This window comes from Gracilinanus agilis, chromosome 4, assembly GCF_016433145.1.
Source record: "Gracilinanus agilis isolate LMUSP501 chromosome 4, AgileGrace, whole genome shotgun sequence".
NCBI lineage: Eukaryota > Metazoa > Chordata > Mammalia > Didelphimorphia > Didelphidae > Gracilinanus > Gracilinanus agilis.
In genome coordinates this window covers 132,642,841-132,661,908 of record NC_058133.1, presented here as the reverse complement: position 1 = coordinate 132,661,908, position 19,068 = coordinate 132,642,841, and the positions used below count along the sequence as shown (strand labels likewise).

At 42.8% G+C, this 19,068-nt stretch overlaps 1 protein-coding gene across 2 annotated transcripts in view; it reads right to left on the bottom strand.

Annotated features, from left to right (window-relative positions):
• The window catches only part of CAPN2 (calpain 2), a 94,836-nt gene extending 75,992 nt beyond the window's left edge, over positions 1–18,844 (bottom strand). The window contains exons 1-2 of one of the 2 annotated variants that reach the window (XM_044672749.1): positions 18,407–18,844; positions 3,824–3,893 (exon numbers count right to left, since the gene is read on the bottom strand). In XM_044672749.1, the coding sequence (XP_044528684.1) occupies positions 3,824–3,893; positions 18,407–18,643 (307 nt within the window). In that variant the 5' untranslated portion in view covers positions 18,644–18,844. Of the gene's footprint in view, positions 1–3,823; positions 3,894–15,849; positions 16,251–18,406 lie in introns of those variants that run through there. The other variant, XM_044672748.1, reaches the window with a different exon arrangement.
• Positions 18,845–19,068: the final 224 nt, after the last annotated feature.

Genomic DNA, 19,068 nt, shown 5'->3' with positions numbered 1-19,068 from the left:
CTGCTAAAAATGAACTCTGGAATTTCAAGCATCCCAAAACAAGGTAACAAGGTTTTTCAACCTTCTGGGCTGTGGCCCCAAAGTGGCCTCGAATAGGTTCTGTTTGTTTCTGCATGGTTTTACAATTTGCCACCCCCTTCATTCATTCACTCACTTGACAAGCACTTATTAAGTACTTATTATGTGCCAGAAATTGTGCCAGGTCCCAGAATTACAAAGACAAAAATGGAACTGTACGTGTTCTCAAGGGAACCATATTCTACTGGAGGGAAATAACATCTATATGGAAAGTTAAATATAAAATAATTTTATAAATAAAAAATAATAAAGTAGTAAAATAAAATAATTTCCAGGAGAGGGAAATAGCACTTGACATCAGGTTAGGCTTCCTAGAAGAAGAAAATTTTGAGCCTAACTTTAAAAGAAGCTAGGGGATTCTGAAGAGGAAGTAAAAGAGTATATTCTAGGCATAGGGCATAGCATCTGCAAAGGTATTCTGATAGAGGACAGAATGTTGTGCACCAAGAAATCCAGTTTAACTAGAAATGAGAGTGAATGACGGTGAATTAATTATAAAAGGCTTTAAAATCCAATCAGAAGGGGCAGCTGGGCAGCTCAGTGGATTGAGAGTCAGGCCTAGAGACTGGAGGTCCTAGGTTCAAATCCAGTCTCAGACACTTCCCAGCTATGTGACCCTGGGCAAGTCACTTGACCTCCATTGCCCACCCTTACCACTCTTCCACCAAGGAACCAATACACAGAAGTTAAGGGTTTAAAAAAAAAATCCAATCAGAAGAGTTTATATTTGATCTTAAAGGCAAGAACTTCTTGAGTTAGGGAGAGAGACCTGTGCTTCAGAAAAAAAGTCACTTTGGCAGCTTTATGTGAGGGGTAGATGGGAGAAAGAATAGATGGAAAAGTGGGAAACCAACTGGAGGTTATTTCAATAAATGGAAATTAAAAAATGTGATGAATCCCTGAACTATGATGGTGGTCTTGGGGGTAGATAGATGGGAACATAGCCAAGCCAACAGAGCCATTCTACCTTGTGGAAGTAGTAGAATCAACAAGAACCTGCAACTCATTGTAGACTACCTAAAAAAATTCTCTCTAATGTATTGGATGAACAATGACAAAAGATGGAAATAGTCATTGATAGAGGTATTGTGGAGAGGCAAGCACACTAATACACTGTTGGTGGAGCTGTTAATTGGTATAACCATTCTGAAAAGCAATCTGGAATTATGCAAATAAAATTACTAAAATGTCCATGCCCTTTGACTCAGATTCTGTTACTAGGCATTTACACCAAGGAGATTATTGACAAAAATAAAGGTTTCATATATGAGATATTTATGGCAACACTTTCATAGTAGCAAAGAACTAGAAACAAAGTTGATGCCCATCGACATGGGAATGTCTAAACAAGTCCATGATGGGACAGATCATTATTGTGGAGTAAGAAATGATGAATATGATGAGTACGGAGAAGGATGGAGAGACTTATGGGGACTAAGTAAAATAAACAGGCCAAAGAAACACTAAATGTAATGAAGATACCAATATAAAAAGGGGAAAAAACAGCATTAATGAACTGAAACTGAATGCTGCAAAATTACATTTTGCATCATGTGAATATATGTGATATATGTGAATAATATATGTGAAATTATGAAAGTATGTTTATGGCCAAAAAGAGGTATGAGAAGAACTTTCCTCCTGCTACTCTACAAAGACAAAGACCATGGAAGGGAAGGAATGTTGCATGTAGCAGATTTTTTTTGAATGTTTTAATGATTTTTTTCTCTTCTTTTTTAAAAATGCCTTTGTTATAAAGGATAACTGTGGAGAGGGGCAGGGGAGAGGTAAAGGGGAAATCTGGGCCTTGTGAAAACAAAAGATTTTAGTAAAATATATTTAAAATAAACTCATGGCTAAAAATGGGTCCCTTGTTATGAATGCTCTTCATTCATCCATACCACTCGAGTCTCCTTTTACCATAAATAGACTCCATGTGTGTTCTGAACAATGGCTGCAAGAAGCCACAGCTGAGAATGTCCTGCCCTAGTGTGTCCATGGCTCCTAATAGAAGGAAGAGCCTCTCCTTCAGGCCTTTTGTAGACTAAAATCATAATATGAATTACATTCAGAATCAAAGACTGGGCTTTTGATATGCCTTTCAATTCAAATACTCCCTAGAATTTGTTTTTGCCAACGGAATACAACATCTGCCTTTAGATCAATAAGTGGCTTCCCTGCCATGATGACACCATGTTCCTTGTCTGGTAAAAGCCGGGACTCCTCTGTGGACTAATTCCCTTTCAGCAGAGCACATCAGAGTTTCCTCTTCTGCTAGAGTGAGTCACTTTCCCCCCATTCACTAGGTTGATAATGCAGAGAGGGGAGGGATGGCTGAGCTGTGATGCTATTGAGATGGGGCTGAGCTCTGTTTGCTGAATGGTCACAGCCTTCTAGATTCCTCCGCTGCTCTGTTCTGCTATCTTTATGGTCCTAGAAAAAATTTTCCCCAGTATAGTACAAGCTATAGTGGCTCCCCCATTTAAACCAAGTCAACCAAAATTTATTAAGTCCCTATGATATGCCAGGTGCCGTGGATCCTCTGAGACCCTTTGCAATTTTGAGATTTTATGATCCCATCCTGGCCATCTCCAAATCACACTGTACCATGGGACCATTATCTCCACCTCCCCTCTACTGAAATCTTGAAGACTATCTCTGGAATCAGCTGAGGCTCTGATGGGTTAGTTCTGACTTCTCTTGCCTAGACCCTGGCCATCTCCATGCTGTGCCTGGTGTATGTATGCGCCTTCCTCCTGCTTTTCACCTCTTTATGTATTCATTGTCTTCTCCATTAGAATGTAAGCTGTATCATTTGTCTATATTTGTATCTCCATCACCTAACAGTGCCCAGCACTTTGCTGTTGTTCCGTCATATCTGACTCTTTGTGATCCGATGCATCATAGCTATCCGTGGGGTTTTCTTGGCAAAGATAGGAATGTGGTTTGTCATTTCTTTCTCCAGTGAATGCTTTTGTCAGACAATCAGAAGTTAAGTGACTTGCCCAGGAGTTGCATAGCTAGGAAGTGTCTGAGGCCATATTTGAACTCAGGTCTTCTTGATTCTAGGCTCAGCACTCTCATCACTTAGCTTTCTCCTAAGCAGACAGAGGTAAAGTGACTTGACCAAGGTCACACAGTCACATAGTTAGGAAGTGTATGAAGTTGGATTTGAGGTTGTCTTCCTGAATTCAGGCACCACTGAGCCACAACTGCCTCTGCCCAGCACTAGTATGCCCCTAATCAATGCTTTATCTATCTATCTTCCCCTTGAACTGGTCATTTTTGGCTGGTAAGTCTTGGCCACTTTAAGCCTCACTGTGTTGTGGAAGTGACTCCAGTTTCTCAAAGGCTATGTGAGTAGAAGGCAAGGCCTGGCAAGGCCAACCAAGCTGGAGAGACTTGGAGTATGGACCTGCCAATGGACAGTGTGAAAACCATCCCAGAAAATCTTGGAGAACCTCTTTTCCAAAGGGCTGGTCACCAGGGGACAGACTAGTTGGAATGTAGAGCTAATGGAAAATGTCTGCTAAGGTATTCGTAGGGGATGGACGTGTGTCATTGGAAAGGCTGATCCAATTGTGGCTCTATTAAAGCATTCCAGTTGTCAGGACACAAGCAATACTAGATTGGAAGGCTCCTAGGAAGGGAAACCAAAAAGCTAGGTGTAAAGGTTGTAAAGTCCAAGAGAAAAGAGAGTGTCCACCATTAGGACTCTGTGCAGGGCTGTCTCTCAGTCACTTACCAAGGGCGCCTTGGCAGATGTCTGTGCGAGTTGCTCCTTCAACAATAAACTGAGGATCAGAGCAGATCTCCTGGGAAAAGACCCATAAAGTATTGTTAATGCCTGTGTTGTCCCCCACCAGAATCCAATTATGCCAATTAAGTGGTCCAATTTCTTAGTTTATCTCTCCTCTTCTTTAGGGATAATTCTTGCTTGGGGCAATTTAAAGCATTATCTTGAATAATTTGGTCAAATGGCAATTGATTAGGTGTAAGATATGATTTTTAAATAAGAACTGGTCTCTGCCCTCCTGGAGCTTATCTCTTTCCTGGAGGATATGACCCATGCACAAATAGCTAGCATTTCAAGAATATGTGTTATTTCACATAGGTTATCTTCTTTGATCTTCACAGGTGAAGTACTATTCTTCTATTTTATAGATGTACAAACTGAGGCTGAGAAAGGTTAAATGACTTGCCCAAAATGACATAGCTAAAAAATATAATGAAGCAGGACTTGAACTTGGGGTTTCCTGATTTAAATCCAATGCACTATCCACTTTACCACACAGTTACCTAATAACTATTATTAAAAGAAAGCTACATGACAAATACATCAGAGAAGGGCAGAAAAATGTTTTATAAGGACATAGGGAAAAATATCATCACTCACTGAAAGGATCAGGGAAAGCTTCATGGAGGAGTTGGCATTGGAGGAGAGTTTGAAAAGATGGAGAGGAATTCAGTAGGCTCAAAGAGGTCAGGGTAGAACATCTAGGCACAGGGAAAAGCAGGAGCAAAAATAGAGGAAGGGTTTGAAATATGGGGCAGCTAGATAGTATGGTAGACAGAGAGCCAGGCCTGGAGTTGGGAGGACCTGAGTACAAAGCTGCCCTCATAAATTTCTTAGCTGTGTGATCCTGAGCAAGTCACTTAACTCTGATTGCCTAGCTCTTGCTTCTGTCTTAGAATTGATACTAAAACAGAAGGTAAAGATTAAAAAAAAAGTTTATAGGAGATGGCAAGCAGTTCAGTTCTGTTGGAGCTTAAGTATCTGGAAGGGAGTAGGAAATTAAGATATAAAGGAAAAGTGGCACAAGTGTGGAAGTTTGTGGATGATAGGGGAAAGAATCAGAATTTTTACTAAGTCAGAGGGAACCAAAGAAAGGTTTTGAGTGGAAGAGGAATGGGACCAGACTCATATCTAAGGAAGATCAATATGGCAGAAGCATGAAGGAGACAGTGAGAGTGCAATAACAATAAGAGGTAACATTTATATAATAAGGTTTTAAAAAGTGCTTTAATATATCATCTCATTTGGTTCTCACAGCAACCCTGTGGAGTTAATGCTATAATCAGATCTAATTTACAGATGAGGAAACTGAGGATCAAAAATTTTTCTAATTGTAATAAAGCTGCTAAGTGTCTAAATCAAGATTCGAATTCATGTCTTCTTGACTCCAAGTGAAGCATTCTGCTCAATGAGTCACATATCTACTTAGTAGACACAGGAATGAGATGTTAGAAAGTCTACTAAAATAGGCCAGGTAAGTGGCCAAAAGCCTACATTAGAAAGTAAGTGTAAGGAAGGAAGATAGCAAGGAAGGAAAACAGGAGGGAAGGAAGATAGAAAGGAAGGAAAGAAGGAAGATAGAGAGGAAAGAAGGAAGGAAGACAGGAAAAAAGGAAGACAAAGGAAAGAAAGGAAGACAGGAAGACAGAAAGGAAGGAAATAAAGGAAGGAAAACAGGAAGGTAGGAAGGGTAGAGGGAAGGGAGGGAAGGCAGGAAAGAAGAAAAGAAGGAAAGAAAGAAGGAGAGAGGGGAAGGTGAGAAGGGAGAAAGATAGGGAGTTAGGGAGGTAGGAAGAAAGGTAGTGATGGAGGTGAGGCAGTGGGCACCCTCATGTTCTAAAATCTTGTATTTCTCACCAATTAGCACTAGTTAAGCATAAATTGCAACATCTATATTATTAGTCACTCATAATGGTTCTGTACACCAGCTTTGTGCTGTTCTGCATTATTAATCGCTTATATTATTCTGTATTTACTTTAGTTCTGAACCGTTAGGCATTATTAATCACCTATAGCAGTGATGGCAAACCTATGACAGGTGTGTCAGCACTGACATGTGTAGCCATTTTTGATGACACGTGGCCGCAATCAGAGAAGTATAGGGCTGCATACCAAGGATGAAACATTGCTGTAGTGTAGTGTAGACACTCTGTGCACTATAGATGACAATTCTATCTATATTCATTTACCTACTTTGGTTTATTAAATATAGTTATGTATTACAATTATACATTTTTGTTATTTAAACTATAAGTATGGCAGAATTATGGTGTTTTTTTTCTCGAAGTGACACACCACCTGAGTTATGCTTGTTTTTTTGGCGAATTTTGACACACCAAACTCAAAAGGTTGCCTATCACTGACCTATAGTCTACTGTACTATATCTTCTCTATATTGCCATCTTTGATGAAGACATTCCAGAAGGGTAGCAAGACCTCTCCTACACTGACAAACGATGGCAGGTGGGACAATGGTGGTATAAGATTAAAAATTAATATCCAATACTCCAAATATTATATTTTTATAATATTTATTAATAATAACTTGAAGTAGAGGAAAGTGATAGCCTTAGTAAAGAGAAGAGAGAAAGCAAGAGGGGCGGAGTTAAGGGAAAGGGATTTTGGGAAATGAAGTCCAGGGGTACAAGATTCTAATTACACAGTGGGAAACATGGGACACGGGCATTAAGGGCTCTGGCAGACCAGGGAACCCCCACCCCCCGATCTGCACATGCACTTTATTCCCTGAATGGCGACCTCAAGTTCACCCATGACGTGTCAGACCCCAAACCACACCTCTACCTGGATTTAGATCCACCTTCTCAATGCTTATTTTCTGAGGTTTTCTGCCTGTAATACCCCATAATGCCCAGGGGTGGGCTAATCTGGGAAAAGGTAGAGATTTCTCTAGAATGGGAGGAGACAAGTCCCCAGAACTTCAATAAAGATATAAACCCTGATCATGATTAGGCTAGTAGACCACCTTAAACCTCTTCTTTAAATAAAATTGTTTCATATTCTCGGACAGAATGAAGTTTGGGGCCTCCAATTCTTGGGGAAAGACCCTGCTACAAACTTGGGAGTGTTTTCTCACAACAGTAGGAAGGAAGATAAGAAAGAAGAAAGGAAGAGGAGAGGAAACAAGCATTTATTAAGCAACCGTTAGGTGCCAGGCACTAGGTTAAGCACTTTGCAAATATCTCATTTAACCCTCTCCCTGGAGGACAGGTGTTGTTGTGCTCCCCAGTCAACTGGGTTTTGGGGAACCCCAAGTTTGCCCCTGTCCCTTGGGAACTTGCCATGAGGGAAGTCCCAAACTGACCTGATCCCTGGCTAAACAATAAACCTTAAAATACTTAATGATTCCAGTTTAGATGGGACTAGAAGTAACCAAATCTTAAGTAGCCTTTTTTTCTTAGAAGTTTCTTCCATGGTATCAAAGTCCTCTCCCAGGCAGTCCAGCCCTAGGCTGAACTCCTCCTTTTGTATCCATTGTAAAGTATCAGCCTCTCCTGGGTAATCCAGCCTGGGGTTCTCTTTTCCTTGTAGCCATTGTGAAGCCACTCAATCATACTTCCCAGTCCATAGTTACCCAAAAGGTATACAAGATCCCTATGTTCTATTATTCTTTGGTGGTAAGTTTCTCAGAGACACTGTCCCCAGAGCCCCAGAGTTTTGACTCTTGTGTGGAATTTAGCGCTGCGCTCTGTGGGGCAACCGACTTATCTCTTTTCCTGATTTGGTTTTATGACTACTTTGGTGGTTCTGTTTTTCCAAGTTGACACCCCATTTTACAGTTGGGGAAATGAAAGCAGACAGAGATTAAGAGAGGTTCCAGGGTCACACAGGTAGTGCATATCTGAGTCAGGATTGGAACTCAGGTGTTCCTGACTATAGACCTATCCGCCTGGAATCAAGAACAACAGATTTAGGTTTCAAAGATGAAAAGGAAGGCTTGATGTTAAGGAAAAAGAGAGCCTTTCTTACTAAAGAGAGCTGCCCCAACGAGGAATGGGTTACTTAGGGAAGGACTGGACTGGGTCTCCTTTCATTTAAACAAAAACTAGATTGCTTGACTTGTTTTTAAAGGGCGGGGAGTTCTCCTTAATAATAGCTGAGATTCATAGAGTATTTTACAACTCACATCCACCCTGTGCAAGTCCTCTCATGCCTTTCTACAGAGGAGGAAACTGATGCTGACTGAGGAAAGTCATGTGTCCAGTCACATAAGTGTCAGGGTGTTGGCCCTCCCTCTCCAGGCTTTCATTCTGATTCTCTAGCCTTCCCCCACTGGAATATAAGCAGGTCCTTGAGGGCAGGTACTGTCTTTCTGTTTGCTGGTCTACCCAGAAATGTGTGCAGTGCCTGGCACCCCCAGATCCAGCAGGGGAGCTATTTAGCTTTTTCTGACTCCCTTTTCAGGGACCCCCTTTTATACACTTCACTAGCTGTCCTCCTCTGACAGGAATCCTCTTCTCCCCATCTTCACCTTCTTAGGCTAGGTTCCACCTCCCCTTTGAAGCCTTTCCTGATTTGTAGTTCCTCTCCCTTTTCCCCATTACTACTTCCATACTGAACTCTTTGATATTATTCTTTATGGTTTTCTCTGTGTGTGGTACAATTGAAAGAGTGCTTAAATTAAGTCAGGAGGGACCTGTGTTAGAATTCTGCCACACATGCTTACTAGTTTTGTGACTTTGGGCAAGTCATTTAATCCTCTGTCTGCCTTAGTTTCCTCAACCACAAAATATCAAGAATATCACTTATCTCAGGGAGTTATGAGGCTGAACTCAGATCCTGTGGATGATTTTTTTTTAAAAACCCTTAACTTCTGTTTTAGTATCAATTCATTTAAAAAAAAACATTTATTTTTAATTTCTGAAGAACATTCACATTATTTTATTGTTTTTTTAGAATATTTTCCCATGGCTATATAATTCATGTTCTCTCCCCACTTCCCAGAGCTGACAAAGCAATTCCCCTGGTTTATACATATGTTATTCTTAGTATCAATTCTAAGACAGAAGGGTGGAAAAACCAGAGGACATTTTGTATCCTCTAATAATAATATAGGTAGATTGTATTAAGCTCTAGTCACTCTGTCCCTGATATCTCAGAGGCAGACATGGCCAGATGTCTGTCTCTGAATAAAGTATAGATGTGTGTGTGTGTGTGTGTCAACAAAGTATTACATTTTAAGTGATGGTCATATATTTTTTAATAGTGGTTAAAGAGGGTATACTTTGATATTTTCAAGGTCCCCTCAATTTCTACTTCACACTGTTCAAAGGCAGAAGAGCTGGAAGGGCAAGGCAAGGGGTAGGGGTGGGGTGGGTTGAGTGACTTGCCCAGGGTCACACTGCTAGGAAGTCATTGCAGGTATTTAATGAGTGCTTGTAGATTGTTCATCTACAGTTAGAACAGGCATAAGAGAGCATCTAATGCAACTCTTTGATTTTACAGATAAGGAAACTGAGATCCAGAGAAGTTGAATGATTTACCTGATATCCCTCCGAGAGTAAATGGCAGAGGAACTCGAGTTCTGAGTCTACATCACAAGAATTCAGCCTTAGGACTTGCTAATAGGAGAATAGGGTGTGTCAGTTTCCTGGTGCTTAACGGGCGCCTCCCCAGAGCCAGAGGAAGTGAGAATTTAAATCTGGGCTATTCTTTATACATAGATTGCACAACCAGGCTGTAGGAGCTGGGCTGCCCATCCAAGGCTCCCTGAGCTCACCATGAATTTTGCACCTTTGTGTGTGTTGTGTGCTCATTCCAGCCCTGCAAGTTCATGCCCTCTTTTAGTATTCCCGAGAACGTCCTAGCCTAAGCCTGGCTTCTGTCCTGGTCTTTGCCTCTCCTCAAGCCAGTTAAACATGGAGATGGTTTCTGAATCAAATTCTGCACCAGGGCTGATGCCTCCTTTTATCCAATCACAGGAAAGCCTCCATTTGGTGATGACAGGGCAGAGGCTGCTTATCTCTGCTCAGGCAAATGGAACAAATTTTGCACAGAAACTTGCTAGCCTAGCATTTATCTGGCTGACTAAGTGAACTGGTCCCTGACTGTGGCAGCCTCTATAACAAAATGTTGTTTATCAGAATCAGCTTGCCACAAAAGCAAGACGGAGTACCGAGAACTCTAGAACTGAAGTCACCGACCTTGGATTCAAGTGGTGGCTCTTCTGCTCCCTTGTTGGATGAACCTCACCCCCACCTGTCTCAGTCTCTGTCTCTCTCTCTGTCTCACTCTCTCTGTCTCTCTCTGTCTGTCTGTCTCTGTCTGTCTGTCTCTCTCCCTCCTCCTCCCCCTCTTTCTGTCTTCTTCCCTCTTTCTTTTTCTCTCTGTCTGTCTTCCTCTCTCTTTATTTTCTGTCCTAAAATCAAAATACTAAGTATCAGTTCCAAAGCAGAAAAGCAGTAAGAGCCAGGTAGTTGGGGTTGTGACTTGACCAGGATCACACATCGAGGAAGTGTCTGGGGCCAGATTTGAACCTCTTGTCTCCAGTTAAGGTTCTCTACTAAGCCACCTAGCTGTCCCTGACCTTGGTCTCTTAATTCTGTGACCATCAGTTTCTTTAAGTGACTCTCTATCCTCTAAGCCAGTGATGGGCAAACTTTTTAAAGAGGGGGCCAAAGGAAAGGAAATGCTCATCTGTCAGTCTGTTTCTAAGGCAACTCTTTCAAAGTTTCATTGTATTGTATCCTACTCATTGTATTGGTCAGATTAGGAATAGCAGCTGGATAGAACATTTCAAGGGGCCCCCATCTAGCCCAAAGGCTGTAGTTTGCCCATCCCAGCTCTAAGCCACTTAGCTGTCCCTGACTTTGGTCTAACTTCTCTGGCCATCCATTTCTTTAACTGTAAAATAGGAAAGACAGAAGCAGCCATAGTTCGGTAGTTAAGGACAATGGGCCTGGACTCAGGAAGTCTTGAGTTCAGAGCCAGCCTCAGCCACTTACTTACTAGCTATGTTACCCTGGGCAAGTCACTTAACCTCTGCCTGACAAAAGAATCCATTGGATCCATAGGAGAAGAAAATGGAAAACCACTCCAATATCCTTGTTAAGAAAGCCCCACAGATAATCCATGAAATCACAAAGAGTCAGACACAACTAAACAACAAAACAGGGACAATACTATTTGTACTATTTACTCAACAAGATGGAGGACACCAGAAAGCTTGTCATCAGGCCAACTAAGACTGATCATTCCTAGAACATTTGTAGATGAGATTGATGTTATAGCTAAATAACATAATAAACAAACAAACAAACAAATAAATAATTTGTCCTCCAGACAAATAATTTATTTAGGAGGGTGTGTGGATGCAAAACAACTAGGTTCAAGTTCTTCTCTTCATAGCTAAGAACACAGATTTTTGGTTTTTAGCCCAATTAATATACAATTTGAAGAACATGAAAAACAGGACCAAAGGGCTAAATCCTGTTTTTTTGTTTTTTAAGCTCTTACCTTCTGTCTTAGAATCAATATTGTGTTTTGGTTCCAAGACAGAAGAGAGTCTGGACAATTGGAGGAAGGGATCTGGAGATAACAGGTGACAATGAGACAATGAGGGTTAACTGGAGGGGATTGGAGACACTGAGGAGAGAAGGAAAAAGGGACAGTTTTGTGACATTCTTTAAACTGGATGACTCTGAGGAGGGGGGCCACAGTCTTGTTAACTTTTACAGCTACACAAAAGATAGATAAAGGCAACATCAAGTAACTAATGCTATTTGAATATTACATTGGGAAGAGAACAACAAATAGACAATAAAATACAACCATCAGCATTTTTATAATGCTTTCTCATGGCTGACGACAACAGAGCTATCACTTTTGGATTCAATCCCTCAATATAGTGTTTGGATGAAAAATGGCACTTAAGAAGATGAAGTTGGATCAGACTAAGTACAAACAGAAGTCTGGGCTGGAGCAACACAAAAGTTTTTTAAAACCCTCACCTTCTGTCTTAGAATCAATACTGTGTGTTGGTTCCAAGGCAGAAGAGTGTAAGGGGTAGGCGATGGGGGTCAAGTGACTTGCCCAGGGTCACCCAGCTAGGAAGTGTCTGAGGCCACATTTGAACTCAAGACCTTCCATCTCTAGGCCTCGCTCTCAATTCACTGAAACACCCAGCTGCCCTTAGCAGCTTTTGAAAGCTTAATGGGAGCAAGTTTGAAGATCACTCAGAGGGTAAGACATTAAACCACTCTGGGGAAAAAAATCACAGATGCTATCATTAGGAGAAAAAAGGGATTTGAAAAGAAGACAAACATCTACTGAACCATATACCTATGTTCTCATTAATCAGGCGATCAACACACATTTATTAAATGGTTACTATATGCCAAGCATTGTGCTATGTGCTGGAGAAACAACAAAAACTGAAAAAACAAACAAAAAAAGTTAAGGAGTCCCTGTCCTCAGAGAAGTCCTGTTCCATCAAGAAACAAATCATTATGAGAATGATCCTGGTATCTGTGAATCAAGGAAATTTTTGATGAAAACATCAGACAGGGAAGAGAGTCTTTTGCAGATGATTTTAATAGCAGATGATATCTTCATTGTCACATAGTGGTCTGAAGGGTGTAGAGAAGAGATGATATTGTTTTTTAAAATGCATTTGATGGGGTATTTGGATAGCTCAATGGATAGAGACTCAGGTCTAGAAAAGGGAGGTCCTGGGTTCAAATCTGAACTTAGACACTTCCTAGCTATGTGATCTGGGGCAAGTCACTGAACCACAATTGCCTGGCCCTTACCACTCTCCTATCTTGGAACCAACACATAGTATCTATTCTAAGAGAGGCAGAAGAATGGTAAGGGCCAAGAAATTGGGGTTAAGTTCCTTGTCTCCAGGCCCGGCTCTCTGCCGAATTAGCCACCTTGCTGTTCCAAAGTCCTTACCTTTTTTTTAATTAAAAAGTTTTTTTTTAATAAAAATGTTTTTTGTTTAAAATTTTAAAAATGCATTTGACTTACTAGAACAAAGTTTACATTAAGGATTCTCTTCTGACAAGATGCCTCCCATATAGTCAGTTAACAAGCATTTATTAAGCATCAACTATGTGCCAGGCATTAGGTGAAACACAGGGGGATACAGAGAAAAAGAACAGTGAAGATGAGAATAGGTTCCGGGCTGGAAGAGATCTCAGAGGCTATCCAGCACAACTTTCTCCTTTTACATTTGAGCAAACATCTGGCCTAAGCAAGTTGTGTAAGTTTATTTGAGTAATAAGCAGCAGGATTTGAACCCATTTCCTTTGACTCCAAACTCAGTCCTACCTATACTTTATCCAAAGATCCAAGAGTTCCAAGAATAAAACAGCCAAAGGTGCCTGCCATGATCATGAAGGACGTCCCAGAGTCCAGGGGCAGGATAGCAACTCCATAGACACTGAGGTCTCCCAGATACCACTGGCTGAGATAATATATAAATGGTATCAGGCTACAGAATGAATACTGCAGGGAACCCTATAGATCGGTTTCATGACATACACAATAAAAGTCATATACCCAAATAAACAAGTGATAAATCATGCTTTCTTCTGCATTTCTACCATGAGATCCATTTTTCTTAGCACCAATCCTGTTTCAGTGATGCTATATGGTTGTAAATTCTGGGACATCATTATCACCAAAGAATCCAAATTATAGGGCAACAGATGGCCATGAGGTAGTAAGTAGCAGAGGCAGAATTTGAACCCAGGCCTTAATTCTAAATCTAGTTATCTTGCCACTAATATCCCAATAGAGAAAGGTCTTTGGAGAATGCAGTAGAAAGAAAGGGCAGAGAAAAATAGTGACTGAGAAAGCATTAGGGCTGAGTTTACTATGGGGCACAGTAGATAGCTGCTATAGGGTCAGTGGCAATTGATCCTCCATTGATCTCCAGGATTCTGTCACAGGTTAGGTAACTAATCGGATAATCCAGAGGGAGGGTGGGGGGCAGGGGCCTCCCAAGGGGCATAAAAGGCATGATGAACCTTATAGAGATTGATGGCAGCCTTAAGGCTAAGAGAAGAAGATAGTGATTTGGAGAGCTGAAACTGGGAACCTTCCTAGAATGAAAAGAGGAACCACCTTCTCTCCCAAACCCTATCTAATATCTAATATCTACTTATCTATCTAATATCACTTTGAAGGGTACAGCCCAATTGTCCCATACTGATTATAGGAACAATCCTTATTGTTAAGAATCATTCCTTGTAGTTTCAGAAAACTTTTTCATGACTTTGTCTTCCTTTCTCAAAGTGGGCAAAGTCCATAATGTAGGTCAGAGATGCCTGACCAGACCACTGAATTCTGGGGTGAGGACCCATTCATAGCAACCAGAATAAAGGACTAATCTCTGTTTCATTCCTAAAAGGGCCTTAGCAAGGTTACCATAGCTATGTTTTGGGGAAAAATGAGAAAATGGGGCAAGAGAAAGGCACAGAAGAATGATCTTGAAGAGGGATTTCCCCAAATTCCTCACTTAGTCCTGGAAAATGGAATGTTTATGAATAATTCAAAAGTGGAAGGGATTCGGGTATGTAGGTGACCTTGTCTAATAACATAGACATCTCCGTTGGGAAGGCAGAATATGCCTAGGGACCAGCTAGTCTGTCAGCCTGGAGGATGATGGGTGTGTGGACTAGGAGCTTTGGCAAAGGAGGCAATAGTAGAAAGAAGCCTTGGTGTCTGGGATAGTGGGAGGAACCTTTGAAAACTAGTCCTTGATGGGGCAGCTGGGTAGCTCAGTGGATTGAGAGTCAAGCCTAGAGACGGGAGGTCCTAGGTTCAAATCTGGCCTCAGATACTTCCCAGCTGTGTGACCCTGGGCAAGTCACTTGACCCCCCCATTGCCCACCCTTACCACTCTTCCACCTAGGAGCCAATACACAGAAGTTAAGGGTTTAAAAAAAAAAAAAAGAAAGAAAACTAGTCCTCGGATTATCTTCCCTTGCCCAGATTTACTTCTATTTAAAGTACTGAGGAGAGCACAGCTGGCTTTCATTGATGAAACAAAACATTCTATCAAGAACCAACAGAGATGAATGAAATTCACAGATAAGGAAACTGAGGTCCAGAGAGAGATTCAATGATGAGCCCTACTAGTAAGGGCTACAGACGGGACTAGATTCAGTATTCTCTAGTATTCCCGCCCAGGAGGTCTTTCTATAATGCACCAAGTTCCAATGCTCCTCAAATATTTGCTGCTGTTCCTTTATCTCCAGACTTTGACCCACTACAGGGTATCCCAAGCCTCTGAGTCGCTCCCTAGCCCAGCTCTTAGTGGGTTTCTCCCTGGTTAATGTCGATTCTGCTGATGCAAAGGAGAAATGAGAGTCCGGCTCGCCCTGGAAAGTCTCACTCTGGATTGCGTGTGCGGAGGAAAAATCTGCGTTCCAGGCCTCCTGGAGTCCAGGCTCCCTCAAGGGACAAGTACTTTACAAAGAGTAAACGCTAGTTCCTGCTGCAGAGTAAGCAGGCCAGATGTTGGGAAAAGCTGAACATTGGTTGGCAGCTCCTTCTATTGGGGCTGCTGACGTCTCTTTTGGGCTTCCCATCTCCTTCCGCCTGGATTCTCTTCCATCAATCCCTCAGGGCGCAGAGCCTACACCCTGCCGCACCGCCCTCTCTTTGCACTTTACTAATTTCTCAGGGCAGCTAACAGGGCTTTGAGTTAACAGTGTTAGCTAACAGTGAGGGCTAGGACAAGCCCTAGCATGGATGGATGATTTAATTCATTTCAATCCATCCCAATTCAATCCAACCACCATTTAATAATAAGTATCTACTGTATGCAGAGTCCGGGGTTAGGCACAGGGGGAATACCAACGAGATATACACTAGAACGCGGACAGGCCTCTCTTGGCACTTACTATTTAATTAAGACTGCTGGAGGAGGAAGGGGTTCGGGTCTCCTCTCCTGGCTTTGCCAGTCCCCTCCCCTGCCCCCCGCATCTAGCCAGGACTCTGCCTACCGTGGGTCTCTTCCAGACGATGCCTTGAGTTTTGCTCGAATACGGCCCCAGTTCCTTGAACCCCAGGGAAGATCCAATTGCCGGGAAGTGAGGGTCCTGGAAGAGTTTGCCCTCCTCAAGGCACTCGCTGAGAAGTGTCTCGTAGTCTTGGTTGAGATACTTGACCGCCTGCTCATGAGTGCCCAGGCCGGCCGCTGCTTCTCGATCTCTCACCACTTTGGCTGCGATGCCCGACATGGCTCCGGTCTTGGGCGGCTGCCACGGCCTGGGAAATGGGGCTCAGAAAGCGCAGAGTGGGGCTCAGAGGGAGAAGGAGGCTGCAGGCGGGAGGCGCAGGGGTACACTGGAGCTGGGGCTGCTAGGGTGCGTACGGATGGGGTGAATCACATAAATAGGGAAGAGCACCTTCAGCTCACCCGCCGCAGAGGGCTGGGTGTGGCTTTGTCTTTTAACTCGGCTCCGCTCTGCAGCCGGACTCCCGGCCCAAAGGCTTTGGGGGAGGAGCCAAGGCCCATGGACCGGCCTCTCCACCGACTGTGCTGCCCTCTGCGGGCAGCCCGGGCACGAGCTCGCGCGGAGGACTCGCCCCCAGCCTGCTCCCTATCATAGGAAGTACCTTCCCCAGGCCCACTGAGGTCCTCCACTGAGTTGAGAAAAGATCACGCAGTGGCTAGAGCACTGGACGAGGAGTCAAAAAAGACCTAGATTCAAATCCTACGGCCTGCTAGCCCCGGGCCAAGTTATTTAACATCCCTTTGTCTCAGTTTCTTCATCTGTAAAATGGAACTAATAATAACACCTCTCAGAAATGATGTGTGAATAAAATGAAATTATATTTGTAAAATTTGAGGTGGTGCACACCTTAAAATGCTATGATGTAAATGCTTGCTGGTATTGTTATGAATAATACATATCTAAGGCAGTGAAGTCCATGGAATTGAACTTGTATATATATATATATATGTTAAATGAAAATATATGTAAATGTAAAATCCATATATAAAATGTATATAAATTTATGCATGTACAATAAAATATATGTATGTTATAATATAAAATTATACACCATATAATTATCTAATAATATAAGTTATCTAATAATATATTATAATATATAATCATATAAGAACATAATATTATTATAATATGACATATATAATACATATAACATGTTATAATATATAATTATATAATATGATTATATATGATATATGTGGAACATATATGAAAATATATCAACATAATTTATTTCCTTTGTAATCCATGTAGTTTACTTTATGCATTTAAAAACTATATTCCGAGAATGGAGTCGAAGGATGCCAGAGTATGCTGGAGCTAACTCCAACTGGCTGCTGTTAAATTTCTGGGGATGGGCATTTATACCTCAGAGATAGGGAAAGCTACAAATCAGAACTTGATTTATTGTTTTGTTTTGTTGATCATCAGACTTAAGAAAGTGATGGAAAAAATATGAATAATAATGATTCGGTTTTTAAATGTGTAATGCTTATATTTCTTCTCACCTCCCCCAGGGGGTTATTAAACATTTAGCAGCATATCCTGGGGGTCATGACACAAAATGAGGTTAAAAACTCTGGCTTTAAGGTTTGCAAAGTACTTTGAATATATGATGTCACTGATGGATGAGTGCTTGATTTAGAGAGAAGAAAACCCAAGTTTCTATCTTACCAGAGGGTACTACTACACAGCTCAGAAGGCTTTCACTTAAAAAACAAAACAAAATAAAAAATATAAAGGAAGAAAGATAAGACTGATTGCTTTTTACAAATGAGGAAATCAAAGTACCAGGGATTTAGTGACACGTCCAAGGTCACNCTCTGAGTCGCTCCCTAGCCCAGCTCTTAGTGGGTTTCCCCCTGGTTAATGTCGATTCTGCTGATGCAAAGGAGAAATGAGAGTCCGGCTCGCCCTGGAAAGTCTAACTCTGGATTGCGTGTGCGGAGGAAAAATCTGCGTTCCAGGCCTCCTGGAGTCCAGGCTCCCTCAAGGGACAAGTACTTTACAAAGAGTAAACGCTAGTTCCTGCTGCAGAGTAAGCAGGCCAGATGTTGGGAAAAGCTGAACATTGGTTGGCAGCTCCTTCTATTGGGGCTGCTGACGTCTCTTTTGGGCTTCCCATCTCCTTCCGCCTGGATTCTCTTCCATCAATCCCTCAGGGCGCAGAGCCTACACCCTGCCGCACCGCCCTCTCTTTGCACTTTACTAATTTCTCAGGGCAGCTAACAGGGCTTTGAGTTAACAGTGTTAGCTAACAGTGAGGGCTAGGACAAGCCCTAGCATGGATGGATGATTTAATTCATTTCAATCCATCCCAATTCAATCCAACCACCATTTAATAATAAGTATCTACTGTATGCAGAGTCCGGGGTTAGGCACAGGGGGAATACCAACGAGATATACACTAGAACGCGGACAGGCCTCTCTTGGCACTTACTCTTTAATTAAGACTGCTGGAGGAGGAAGGGGTTCGGGTCTCCTCTCCTGGCTTTGCCAGTCCCCTCCCCTGCCCCCCGCATCTAGCCAGGACTCTGCCTACCGTGGGTCTCTTCCAGACGATGCCTTGAGTTTTGCTCGAATACGGCCCCAGTTCCTTGAACCCCAGGGAAGATCCAATTGCCGGGAAGTGAGGGTCCTGGAAGAGTTTGCCCTCCTCAAGGCACTCGCTGAGAAGTGTCTCGTAGTCTTGGTTGAGATACTTGACCGCCTGCTCATGAGTGCCCAGGCCGGCCGCTGCTTCTCGATCTCTCACCACTTTGGCTGCGATGCCCGACATGGCTCCGGTCTTGGGCGGCTGCCACGGCCTGGGAAATGGGGCTCAGAAAGCGCAGAGTGGGGCTCAGAGGGAGAAGGAGGCTGCAGGCGGGAGGCGCAGGGGTACACTGGAGCTGGGGCTGCTAGGGTGCGTACGGATGGGGTGAATCACATAGATAGGGAAGAGCACCTCCAGCTCACCCGCCGCAGAGGGCTGGGTGTGGCTTTGTCTTCTAACTCGGCTCCGCTCTGCAGCCGGACTCCCGGCCCAAAGGCTTTGGGGGAGGAGCCAAGGCCCATGGACCGGCCTCTCCACCGACTGTGCTGCCCTCTGCGGGCAGCCCGGGCACGAGCTCGCGCGGAGGACTCGCCCCCAGCCTGCTCCCTATCATAGGAAGTACCTTCCCCAGGCCCACTGGGGTCCTCCACTGAGTTGAGAAAAGATCA